This window comes from Thunnus thynnus, chromosome 7 (genome assembly GCF_963924715.1).
Source record: "Thunnus thynnus chromosome 7, fThuThy2.1, whole genome shotgun sequence".
Lineage (NCBI taxonomy): Eukaryota > Metazoa > Chordata > Actinopteri > Scombriformes > Scombridae > Thunnus > Thunnus thynnus.
The window spans coordinates 22,264,346-22,277,312 of NC_089523.1; the positions used below are offsets into that span (position 1 = coordinate 22,264,346).

General features: G+C 36.3%; 1 protein-coding gene across 2 annotated transcripts in view; it reads right to left on the reverse strand.

The window, feature by feature from the left end:
* Positions 1–1,673: 1,673 nt before the first annotated feature.
* The window catches only part of LOC137186229 (CD166 antigen homolog A-like), a 42,594-nt gene continuing 31,300 nt past the window's right edge, over positions 1,674–12,967 (reverse strand). The window contains exons 9-16 of one of the 2 annotated variants that reach the window (XM_067594977.1): positions 12,340–12,452; positions 12,121–12,247; positions 10,568–10,689; positions 6,296–6,428; positions 5,414–5,443; positions 4,847–4,958; positions 3,369–3,501; positions 1,674–3,271 (exon numbers count right to left, since the gene is read on the reverse strand). In XM_067594977.1, the coding sequence (XP_067451078.1) occupies positions 3,399–3,501; positions 4,847–4,958; positions 5,414–5,443; positions 6,296–6,428; positions 10,568–10,689; positions 12,121–12,247; positions 12,340–12,452 (740 nt within the window). In that variant the 3' untranslated portion in view covers positions 1,674–3,271; positions 3,369–3,398. The remainder of the gene's footprint in view (positions 3,272–3,368; positions 3,502–4,846; positions 4,959–5,413; positions 5,444–6,295; positions 6,429–10,567; positions 10,690–12,120; positions 12,248–12,339; positions 12,453–12,967) is intronic. The other variant, XM_067594978.1, reaches the window with a different exon arrangement.

The following is a 12,967-nucleotide window of genomic DNA, read 5'->3' on the forward strand; positions in this document are numbered from 1 at the left end:
CCATGTACTACTTTCCAATTCATTCTGTAAATACTAAAAACTTCAAATGCCTCATCAGGACAGACAAATGTGTCAAGTGATTGATTATACTATTATCATAAGACTGTCAACAAGATCCTTGTACCATGTTTGCTCAGTGAGTTATGATAGTTGTGTAGCGGTGCATCTCTTTACCTCCAAAATAACAAGATATAGTATGTCATCAGTGGTCAGAGTACTGAATTTGTGAGGTGTTCAAAGTATTTGAAAACTATTACTAACTCAAATTATTTTTCTTTTTTCTGTTTTTAAACAAGAATTGTAGCATTTTTCTAAGAGTTTAAGTTGTTTTAGTCTGAATAGAGCTCTGATCTTTAATAAAATGTATGCTCAGTATATTTTGTGACCACAGGATGGCAGCAGAAGCTCACACTGGTGGGTATCAGGCAGACCATCTGTCCATGAGGTGTAAGGCTTCTACATTTCTTAGTATAGGCCTACTTTATTTGGATAGGTTGACTTGCTTCAAGTCTACCAATCAGCTGAGTGGGAGGCAGTTAAAGAGCATGACTAGTCACCAGTAGTGTGGATATCACTGCCCAAAAGACTGAAGGACTCCCTGTGACACTGACCTCTAAATTACCTTGTATTGCATGTTATAGAAAAAAATCATATTTTTTGATTGTGTGAAAAGGGTTATTTTGTATTTGTGAAGTAAAGGTATATTTTTTAAATTACATGTTCAGGGTGTCCTTGTAGGACAAATCAACCATCTCTGCCCTTTTTCTGTTCATGAATGCTCTCACAGGTGTACATTATGACACTGTTTGAAAGTATATATAAATACAGTATATTGTGCCGTGCAATATTCTAGCTTAGTGAAAAAGACACTTAAATGGGTTTGAATTTGACATAATCACAAGCAACTTACAGTTATGCAGGTCTTATACATGTTTTAGAATGCCCTTAAACCACTGAAGTAACCTACATCCATCTATATATCTATCTGTTGCTTGTGGTAACTGTGACATCAGCACTAAGAGTATTCACCTTTTCCTGACATAAATCCTCTTATGAAAAGTGAAATAGTTTCTAAAGCTGCTTGCAAATTTCTTGTTTAAGCACCAGTTTCTATATTAAGGAGGTGATATCCTGATATTGGAGACTAACAAATGTACAGCAAAATCTCAGATCAGTTTTCATCAAATCCTGTCCAGTTATGTGTCTGTAGTTTTTGACAGTTCTTCATAACCGGTATATACAGTTTGTTGCTGTCTCATTGAAACATGAGACATCAAAAAATAACCACAACTGACTCAAAATACAGGAAATCAGATTCAATCATTCGTATAATATTTGACTTTATTTTTGTATCTCAGATGCAGAAATGTTTTCTAATTCCAATAAATTGGTTTCCTGCAGAATTCATTTCTTATTTTATACACCGAAAAGACATTATTTTCCACAAATTGCAAATCTTTTTTGCTCACAAAATATTCTACTCTGTTATGTTTTATTTTTTAAAATTACTGATAGTTTTGTAAAATTCCTGTACAACCACCGACAAGTTGTTCTGTGTGTGTGTATAAAAGTGAAAAAAAATTATAATATAAGATATGATCCGGATTTGTCTTTATTTCAAAAGATGATAATGGAAAAATTAAAAATATTAACAACATAATATTCAGTGGACATAACTTTTCCAAATGTACACTTTATTTTAAACAAAAGTACAAAAACAAACATCAGATATTTACAATACTTGCATGGCAATGTTCACTTTCTTTGGTCATTCTTCCAATTTGATGGTTTTACACAAGTTAGGCAACAAACAGCAGCTTGGAGGTCTGAGATTATCACATGCTGAATCTATTATTCAACCAGATGCAGAGCAACCTACTGATGACTTGGAAATTAATTACATTTTTTTTGTAAAGTCTGCAAGCAATTTATCAACTATTTTAAATCCAAGATATGAATTATGTGACAATTATTGAATTTGCCTACCAGGATATTTAATCTTGTACAATATAAATAGCAAAAAGAAAATTAATCTCACATACTTCACAATTACATCCTGGTCTGATACATTTTCAAATTTAGTAAATGCTCTTAAATGACCAAAATTGTGACATGTACAGCTGCGCGTATTCATTCGTATTCTACACAAATTTGACATAAAAACATGAACCCTAGTGCACATCACAATCTGAAGCAACTACAGGTAGATTCTCAAAAGAAGGCAAAACATATCACAAGAGCTACTTTCAGGCAAACGTCCTGTCCACTCTGTGTGTTCAATTACAAAATTATGCCATAGCTACACAATAAACAATCATATGGAGCTCAAATTAAGAATTCACTTTGACATTTAAAACAAAATCCTTTCACTGCTACAGTTTCAAGGACTTTCTCTTAGGAACAGTAGAAACAAACAAAGGCTGTATGTAAAACAATCTGCGCAACCAAATTAAAGCCAGTAAAATGAGTTGAGTTATGCTATACATTCTCTCAATAATCTACCTGCTTGTGTCATACAGTGGTTATGTCCAATGTACAGTACATTTGAAAAAGAGACAAGCAAATTGAACTGAGTTTCTTTCATTTTCTCTCCTGGTACTTTGCAAAGACATAATAAAAAAACAAAAATCATGTAACACCAAAGAACTCTGTGGCACATCACCTACTTCCTGCAATGTGACATGTAAATCATATTACCATCTACAACTAATGCCGAGTATAACAATATACCCTTAGCCCTTTCAGGAATTTCATCTCAATTTCAACATTTTTATGCCTGAATGAACAAACTGAAATGTACACAACGAAATAAACAGATTTTGTACACTGATGTTGAAGGCAGAGGTTGTTTGACTGTGATGAAAACTAAAAGCGATGGCTGTGAAAGTCAAACATAGACTAATGCAGGCCTACACATCCTTACAGCAAAGGCAACTGGTCTAGTAGTAATTTTACTTGCATCAACTAACAAACCAAAATTTTCTCAGTTTCCCAAATTTCATTCTAACAAACATGAATTCTAATAGTAGACAAGTTTACACATGTATCAGTAGTGCAGACAGGTTAGGTATATCACATACAGTATCCATTTGTTTTTTTTAAGGATTGGAAGGGTGGGGTTTGAGGGGCTTGGGCGGTGTTTGGATATGCTTTTTAGTAAAATTCTCCCTGAAACCAAATCCAAACTGTCTTCTTCCCAATGTACACTTGTTTTTTTTTCTTTTCCCAAAGACAGAGATGACGAGAAATGTGCAAAAGTTCCATGGTCTCACTGCAAAGAAAAGATCGAATGAAAACAGTGTTATTTGAAACTGAATGACATTGTTAAACTTTATTTAAGCGTATGGTGGCAATGTTCTGTTCTCTACCTTTCACATTCCCAAATGGTTGCCGTTTCTTTACACCTCAGCTTTTTGGCTGTTCTCCTCCACTTTTTCCTCCAGTTTTTTCTCCTCCTCAGAAGACCCATTCTCCTTTTCACCAGTCTTCCAGCTTCCTTGCCTGTTTAGAATAAAACTTTGTTACCTAACATGTTGATAATCCTTCAACGGCAACTGCCCCAGGCCCGCCTAGACCTCAAGGAACCATTAAAAAGCCCAGAGTTATTGTGGTGAATTCAATTAGAAGAATAAGTTCAACATTTTGGGAAATACACTTATACGCTATATGGCAAATGAGCATCTCATCTATGAGATTTAGATAAGAAGATTGATACCTTTCTTATACCTGTCTGACAACTGTGAAGCTGAAGCCAGGAGACTGTTAGCTTAGCTTAGCTTAGCTTAGCTTAGCAGAAAGACTGAAAGCAGGGGGAAACAGCTAGCATGGCTCTGTCCAAAGGTAACAAACAATCCGCCTACAAGCACCCCCTAAACTCAGTGATTAACACATTATTACTCTTTAGTTTAATCTGTCAAAAATGAAGTATCAAAACAAGTTATTGTTTTACAGTTGGTTATGTGTCAGACTATTTCTTGGCCAGGTGCAGTGAAACCTTGTGGTAACCACAAGACTATGGTCCAGTACATCACACCCCTGTAAAACCACAACCAGTCTTTTTTACACTAGTTAGCTATTTCCCCTTGCTGTCAGTGTTTATGCTAAGCTAAGCTAACCTAACCATCTCCTGGCTGCAGCTTCACATTTAACAAGAGTGGTATCAAACTTCTCACCTAAATCTCTGCAAGAAAGTGCATTTCCCAAAATGAATTTTGAATTTGTTGCAAATATTAAAAATGTGCTCCATTTAAGTACAATATTATCAATATAGGCAGGTAGTGCATTGTTACTTCATCTTGTGGCCCTGTATCAAAATTTTGTTTTGGCACCTTAATTATTTTATTTTGTGCTCACATTGTGCTTGTTCCTAAATAAAGTTGTGTTTAATTAAATCAACACAAACTAATTTACACACAGAAAACCGGACACCAGGTGGTATTATTTCAGGCTAAGACAGGTTAACTTTACCTTGCGAGGCAGCTGGATTTGCAAGATCACAACATCACAAGATTGCACAAGAATCCATCTTGTCAGGCTTCAAGTTATGCGAACAACCGGTGGTTTGGACCAATCAGTGTTGTGAATCCAGTTGCCTCGCAAGGTAAGACGGTGATAGACCGTGATAGACAGATGGTATTTTTTGAAAGTGCCTGCCCTTTTCCAAACAGTTTCCATGGACGACTTCTCAGATGGTTCTGTGTAACAAACCTTCTGGCGCGTCAGTTTAAGGTTAACTGGCCATTGGCAAATTAAGTCAATTTGCGAATTTAGACCTTTTAACCAAAATAGGACAATTATTATGTTACAGTATTAGGATTCTTAGAAAAGGTTAACATTGATTTCTTACTTGGATTTCTTCATGTAGACCCAGTATGCCACGCCTATAACCATACTGGCAACAAGAAGGCCGACTACAACTCCAACTACCAACTTGGTTTGGTCATTATCATCCGATTGGTCTGTAATAGAGATAAAACAGAACATCAGACACCAGAGGGACACATTTCAGTATGAAACTCCAGCCTGAGTGAATATAGGAAAGAAAAAAAGATAATAATTATTAGCAATAAATGCATTGATGAATGAACACATCCGCACTGTATATGATTATGACTCTTTGAGTTAAATGTTAATGATATTCTTAGTTTATGACTCATTTCATCAGCCAGTGAGGTTATGGACAACGCTGACATTTTGTCAGGATGCTGGTAGCTCCATTCCTTCTTCATATCTTCACTTTCATCATCACAAAACACACTGTCCAAAGATTGATTTCCCAGTTGTAGAGTTGTGTGGTAGTGTAAGGTAAATATTTGATAAAGAGTCTTCTTTCAGTGAACATTTGATTCCCCCATAGTCTTTACTCACCCCCCTCCCAACGTTTCTTACAAGCAAGGAGACTTCTACAACTTACCTTGTTTATCCATTCTCACCTCCCCAAATACTGAAATCAGATATAAAATAAAATTAACGTCCAACCAAAAGGAAAAAAACTAAAAGAAACAAGCTTGATGTCCAGAGAAATTTCTTCTCTACTACTTCTACTTCTACTTCTACTTCTACTACTGTTGCATGCAAGTAGTTCAGAGAGGGAACAGATCAAATCCAGCATCCCAACATACACACACTGAGGGAAGGGGGAAAAAAGAGGTGAAATGTTGTCCCAAACACACAGGGATGAGTAAGCAAGACAGAGCAAAGGATGGTAGTAAACACTGCACGCTTTTGGACAACAGTGTGAACCGAGTGCTAAGTGCATGCATCAATTACATTTGGTTACATGATTGATGTAGTGATAGTAAGAAAGTTGGACCTTCACTCAGTGATCATCAAAAGACAAACAACCACCAATATAAAAAGCAGGATTTATTTTTGCTTTTCTAACTTAATTTACACATCATGTATTTATGTATGTTTTTCTTATTATCTTTTATCACTTATTTTTCCCTAATATTTATTTGATACTAAAAGTATCAAATAAACTAAAGAAATTGGCTGATTGTACAAAGTTTATGTCAGAAAGGTTTATGTGAGCCCAAATGGTGTGTAAAAACATAACTCCATAGATAAAAAACAGCTAAATTAGGTGGTTTACCCTTAAGTACATACCTGTAAATTACTGTAGTTTTAACATAAACAGCTCGGTATTATGTCAAGTCAGCATGCAGACAGAGAGTTAGTGAGTAGAGTAGGAAAACATCTACAAAGGCAGATTAGTGTTAGAGTTGAGTTAGGTTTTAGGGAAACTACGATGTAGAGAGAGATGAGTGGGCTGTATTACCACTTTTGTACTTACAGGATGACACATTTATATCCTTGGTATCCATGCCAAACTCATTGGACACCGTACAAGAGACAGTCAGATTTGCAGTAGGCACAACTGCGATCTTGTGAGTTATCTTGCCATTGATGAAGGGACTCTCGTCAAGCTGAACAACATGAGGGAAAGAAAAAACAAATATTAGTAATTACATATCTGGCTTGACACTATGATTTGATCTGAAAACCCAACTGTGTAGAATAAGCCAAAATCAGCAGTGGCATAAGAAGTATTCAGATCCTTTAATTAAGTAAAAGCACCAATATAATAAAATTCAAAATGCTACTTAAGTTAAAGTGCTTAAAGTATAAAAAGTAAAAGTGCTGTAGAAAAATGGCTCCTGTGACTGTTACATTATGATAAAGCACATTATTAGATTGTTAATTAGTTTGTTAAAAGCTACAGCTGTCAAATAAATGTAGTTAAGTAAAAAGTACAATACATCCCTCTAAAATATAGTGAGTTAAAAGTATAAAGAAGCATTAAATGGTTGGTACAAGTACCTCAAAACTGTACTTAAGCACAGTGCTTGAGCACATGTACTTAGTTGCTTTCCTCAACTGAAAATTAGGGTAGTGTACAGTATGTAGAGCACTCTTTTCTACCACTAGGGGGCGATGTTGGATCGATATGTGCTTCATTCTTGACATGACAAAGACACAGCATGTGCCTCTGGGATGTAGACACTTGAGTCTAAGAGGAAAACTCCAGACACAAAGACAAACTGACAACACCCTTTTCACATCCTCTACATATACAAGAGGATGTGGCAATTTTTTAAATACCCATTACTAAGCCTGTATTCAAATCTTACATTATTCTCCTTGAATAGATGTTAAAGAGAGGAATGAAAAAATATAAACTTTTGAGTGAAATATGTGCTATCTCCAAAATGCATTGTCCTTCAGTAAAAGAGGTCTGTGCACCTTTGTAGTTGATTCATTATTACACACAGATTCAAGTTTTGGGGTTGTTTTTGAGGTTAAACACTGACTAAAAGGACTGAAAAGATTTGTAACCATCCTGCACAAATAGACCACAAATAGACTATAACCACACACACCCTCAGGTACATGTAATTCACACTGCTTCACTGAGTAGTTCTGTTATCAGGTACACTACAGAAAAGGGGCAACTTTTTTGTCTTCATGGCAGTCACAAAATACTGTGTTTGAGCCTCAGAAAAAATAAAGAAATGTGGTCTTTCAAAAACACTGGGCACAACCACCTAGAAATGTTAGGACCAGATAAGTTCACAAGTGCGGCAGCTGGGGAAAATACTAACTATCACACACGTAAGAGGGAGTACTCACTCATTCTGCAGCACAGAGTGAGTGGCAAAGCAAAGCATGAACTCTCTCCGGACCAAGACACTTCCACAACTTGGATTTTTTTTTTTTTTGCCTGCTTAAACAGACTGCCTCTATTTACTCCCACCTTCCCATCTCTGCTGATGTTATTCATAGGTTTGATGTGAGGAAAGCAATGCCATTACATTTAAACAACCATATGAGCATCTTAATGGATCGTCTTCACTGTTTAGAGTGCCTGCTTGTTCAATGTAGAAACAAGTGTATTTTCAGAAGTGGTTTGATCAACCAGACACCTGAATAGGTCTAAATATAATCACAAACTATATCCTGATGTAGTTGCAATTGAAGCCAAAATTGCCTTCAAATTACCTGCTGCAGATAGAAATCTTTTACAGCATGTCTTGGCTACTTTGTGGACCACATACAGTCACTGTTTTGTTACCTACAAATTTCACTGCTGCAGTTGTTGCTACAGGACAAACCCAATGTCCTCTTACCAGGGCTGCTGCACACTTTTTGAAATCAAATTTAAGGCTTTTTAAGACTTTTTAAAGACCTCAACAGAGAAAATGTAATACTCTTTCCACAGCAAGGCCTGGTGCAGGGCTGAGCTTTATGTTTGAAATGAACTGGACAATATTGATAAAGATATTTTTCTGATGTTTTCGTATCTCCATATAACAATCATCTGTAAAATCTCATAAAGTAATCAAATTAATGGCAAAATGCAATGAACTGTGTCCTACTGTTACACTTTACTTTAGATATAAGCATTTTAATTTAAAATTTTAATTACAATTTGCTTGGAATTGTTAAGTTTGACAACATTGTGTAAAACAATAAAGCTGTTCTGGTCGTTCTCGCACTCACAGAGTTGGCTATAGTTAATTCTCCACATTAAGACACATACATGTTATAGCATATATACCTTTCATTCACTTCAACAGTCCATTAAATCTGTAAATACCAGCTAAGCAGTCACCAAATAAAAGTCTGCTCCTCTCCTTCATGTTGGCCGTTGTTGCTCCGCACTAAAAACATTATAATCCAGATTCTTGCAACTATCAGAAATAACAGAGGACTTTGTGTCTTCTCTGAGCCCCCCTGGCTAAGTGTCTTTAGCTGAGCATCATCTGTAATGTTTTGTGCACTTCTTTAATCCTGTTACCTTCGTGAGAGCAGGTGGTCTGTGGAGAACCAATCGAAACATCACCAGAAAAAGAAAAGAAAGAGCTGGACTGGAGTGAGTCACAACCAAAGACATTTAAGTAATTGAATCTTGTGGTTGGATGTTTCTCATGCAACTAGGCATCACCTCAAAATTTAAGGCCTACCATCATTAAAAATAAGACATTTTTAAGACATTTTATGACCTTAAATTCTGAAAATCTAATTTAATTGACCTTTAAAGGATCCGCAGGACCCCTGTCTTACATAGGAAGGCCATGGTCACATGAATCTCTATGACAACCAGTATGGATTTATCAGCGAAAGAATGACTGCTTTAAAGCAAACATCATTCAGAATGCTTCATTCAAAGCATCCTGAATGATATGTTGAAAACTTTATTACAGCCTTTAGGACCTGAAGTATCAAATCATTTGTTAAAGCTGATATCCATTATGTGTTTTTATTTCTGAAATAGCTACATTATGTCTTAAAACACAAAGTAAACCAGCATGTGTTTTGCTACTGAGAAAAAAAACGTCTTGTCATGACTATTTGGGTTCTGACTGTCCTGGCTGAAAATGACATGTAAGCCTTTTCTGGGTGTGACAAATTTCACAACATGTTGTTTGTTTGCTTTCTGAAATCAAGCGTAAACCCAGCCGTATTGCACTTTCCGAGCTGGCACACAGCTGTGATTCCAATAAAAAGGGCAGGCTTCTACTACCAAATATAACCTGCCACAGTGACTCTTAAATTGTTGCTGTAAAAGTTGTCAACAGGTGAAAAGATACAGAGTTTCTGAAAGCAGAAAGCTTTTTGCAAGAAGGGGAATTATGGCATTGAATATTCACATTCACAAATCTTCAGCATTGGCAGGTGCAAAATGTTTTTTTTGCAACCAAAAGGAAATGCTGCAGACAGATTTAAACACCACAAATTGGACAGTCTCACCTGTCAGATTTGCTAAATTATTGTGAAGCCTCATTCACAGCTCCCCAATAAATCACCTCCTAAAACTGGTCAAAACATCATGCCTATGGTATGTTTTTTTTTAATGTACTGACTTTGTGCCATGTGTTTCCAGTTTACTTTTGTTTTGAGGAGCTCGTTGCTCTGGTGTTGAGACACCATAAACAAACTTACCTAGAGAAACAGTGAGTATGTTGGCATTCGCATGCTATATTCTACCAAATTATATTTTATTAAGGAAGGACTTAATTATATCTATCTATATATAGAAAGTGCTGGGAATCTCAGCAGATGGCACATGGTTTCACAGAATCTTGTGAAGCATAGGTGATGTGTGATATCTCATCTATCACTCAGGCAAATTTAAAGTATCCCAACCCAAACATCTGTCTTTACAACAAAACTGGTCAGTTGTAACAGTTGTCAATTCATACATTCAAACTTTTATCATTTTGTCAACATAATAATAATATTTTTGTGAAATTAACCTGAAGAATTACTATATTTACATTTACAAATACAGTACTGTGTTTATTACTGTAGGCACAGTATGTTTCCACAAGGCTTCAAGCCTGGAAAAATGTGAGTGCAATTTTCTGTGCTCCGGCAGGAAGGGCACTGAGTGTACATGAAAAAGTGAAATGTTCTTGTAACCACAATGACTAAATGCATGTACAATTATAGAAAATTCATAGATATGACCTTCAGAGATTGCAACAATTATTATAGGAGGAATTTCATAATATTATTATAAGGGCTACTGCTGTATAAGATGTGTGTGTGTGTTTGTGCATACCAAGGTGCCATTGATGCTCCAGGAGACAGCCGGCTTTGGAGAACCTTCAGCCACACAAATCAAGACTTTATGTTGGCCATCTTCACCGCGCTGTTTGGACAGCTGTTTGATAACTGGAGCACCTGCAACAGGACGTAATTCTTCAGATACATCAGAATAAAAAAAGAATATTTGTAATACTGTTGTTGTATTACAGTCATGGACACACCCAAAATGACTGAGGAAAGTCTTTACTTCAAGAAATCTTTTGATATTTTGGGAAATACACTTATTTGCTTTCTTGCGCAAAGTTAGTATATGAAGCTACAGCTAGCAGCCGATTAGTTTAGCTTAGCTTAGCATAAAGAATGAAAACATGGAAACTGTTAGCCTGAGTGTGCAAAGGTAGTTAAATCCACCTACCAGCACCTCTGAACTTCACTAATTTAGCTGTTATAATTTGTTTGTTTCATACATGAAAAAACCCAAGTGTAAAGATGACATGTTGTCCTTTTGATGTTGTGTACTTTTGTGAACTATGAACAGAGGAAAACAAACAAGGACATTTCCTAAAATATCCGAATTTCCTTTAAAGAATGGATGTGCCAGAATTTTCTTCAATTAAACAAAGATAAACTGAAGTAATTGTTTTTGGAGCCATGGAAAAACGATTAAGTCAGCACTCAGCTTCAATCAATAATGTTAAAAACCACAAACCAGGCCAGAAATCTTGGTGTAGTCATGGACTCAGACCTGAATTTAAACAGCCACATTAAGACAATTACAAAGTCAGGCTACAATCACCTAAGGAATATATCAAGAATTAAAGGACTTATGTCTCAGCAGGATTTGGAAAAACTTGTCCATGCATTTATCTTCAGTAGACTCGACTACTGTAACGCTGTCTTCACAGGTCTCCCTAAAAAATCGATCAGACAGCTGCAGCTCATTCAGAACGCTGCTGCTCAAGTCCTCACTAAGACTAAGAAATTGGATCATATCACTCCAGTTCTCAAATCTTCACACAGGTTTCCCATCTGTCAAAGAATTGATTTTAAAAATACTGCTGTTGGTTTATAAAGCACTGAATGTTTTGTGATCTTCTGCTACCTTATGAACCATCCAGACCTCTCAGGGCGTCTGGGACAGGTTTGCGTTCTGTTCCCAGAGTCAAAACTAAACATGGAGAAGCAGCATTCAGTTTTTATGGTCCACATATCTGGAACAAACACCCAGAAAACTGCAGGTCTGCTGCAACTCTCAGTTCTTTTAAAATCGAGGCTGAAGACTTTTCTGTTTGCCGCTGACTTTGATTTCAAATGAAATCAAATAATTATTCATTTCATACACTGCTATGTAACTTATTTTCCTGTTTTATCTGTCTTATTCTATTCTAGATTCTTTTTATTTCCAATTTAACACCTTTTAATTGTATTTAAATGTCTTTTTACATTGCCTTGTGTTACTTTTTTAATCTGTCTTGATGCCTTTTATGCTCAATGTAAAGCACTTTGAATTGCCTTGTTGTTGAAATGTGCTACACAAATAGATTTGCCTTGCCTTTAAGCCCTTACCTTCAACAACAAGCTCAAAAGAAGCTTTTCGTCTGAGGGGCCCCATCGTCACCTCACACTCGTAGAGGCCAGAGTCCGAGTAGGTCAGCTTGCTAAATTGGGGCTCTTTGTCCAGTTTAACATTATCCTAATTAAATGAAGAAAAAAACAGCATTTTCAATAACAAGCACAAACTTTATTTCATTGATTGAGGCATTGTGATACAGAGTGTGTTTTTACCTTTGTCCAGGAGACCTTTGATTCCCCGGAAGCGCTGATATGGAAAGTTAGATTCAAGGCCTCACCGGCACTCTTGACAATATTCCCAGTGGGGATTAAATTGATGTCTAGGTCTAAACGAAAGAAGATGGTGAAAAGATGATACAGAGGCCTGACAAGGGTTGATACATTCCTGTCGTTAAACACACAACCCTGCACTTGGCTCACAGCACTGCAGATGCAGCTTATTAGATGCAGTGCGGTTTACACAACACTTTTCTTCCCAAAGCACAGGAGGACAGGTAGGCTGGTAAAAAGATAATATTTGATGAATATCATGCCATGTTTTGAAACTGAGAAAAATCTTCGAAAGGTTGGAACTCCGTGTTTGAAAGCTTAAAATCTAATAAAAAAAAGGTTTTGCAAGAAGTTTTGATGGCTTGCATAATGTTTTGACAGGCTGAAAAAAAATTCAGATCTCTGCAAATATTATTTTGTATTTGAGTTTTCCTTCTTCACAACTACAGCACTCTTTTTACAGTGTTTCTCCAACACATTTGCAGAGTTTCAAATCTGTCACTGTTCTCCTGTTGTATTCGTTTATTTACCAGGTTAGAAACCTTATAAATGGTGATCTGAAAACTGGTGC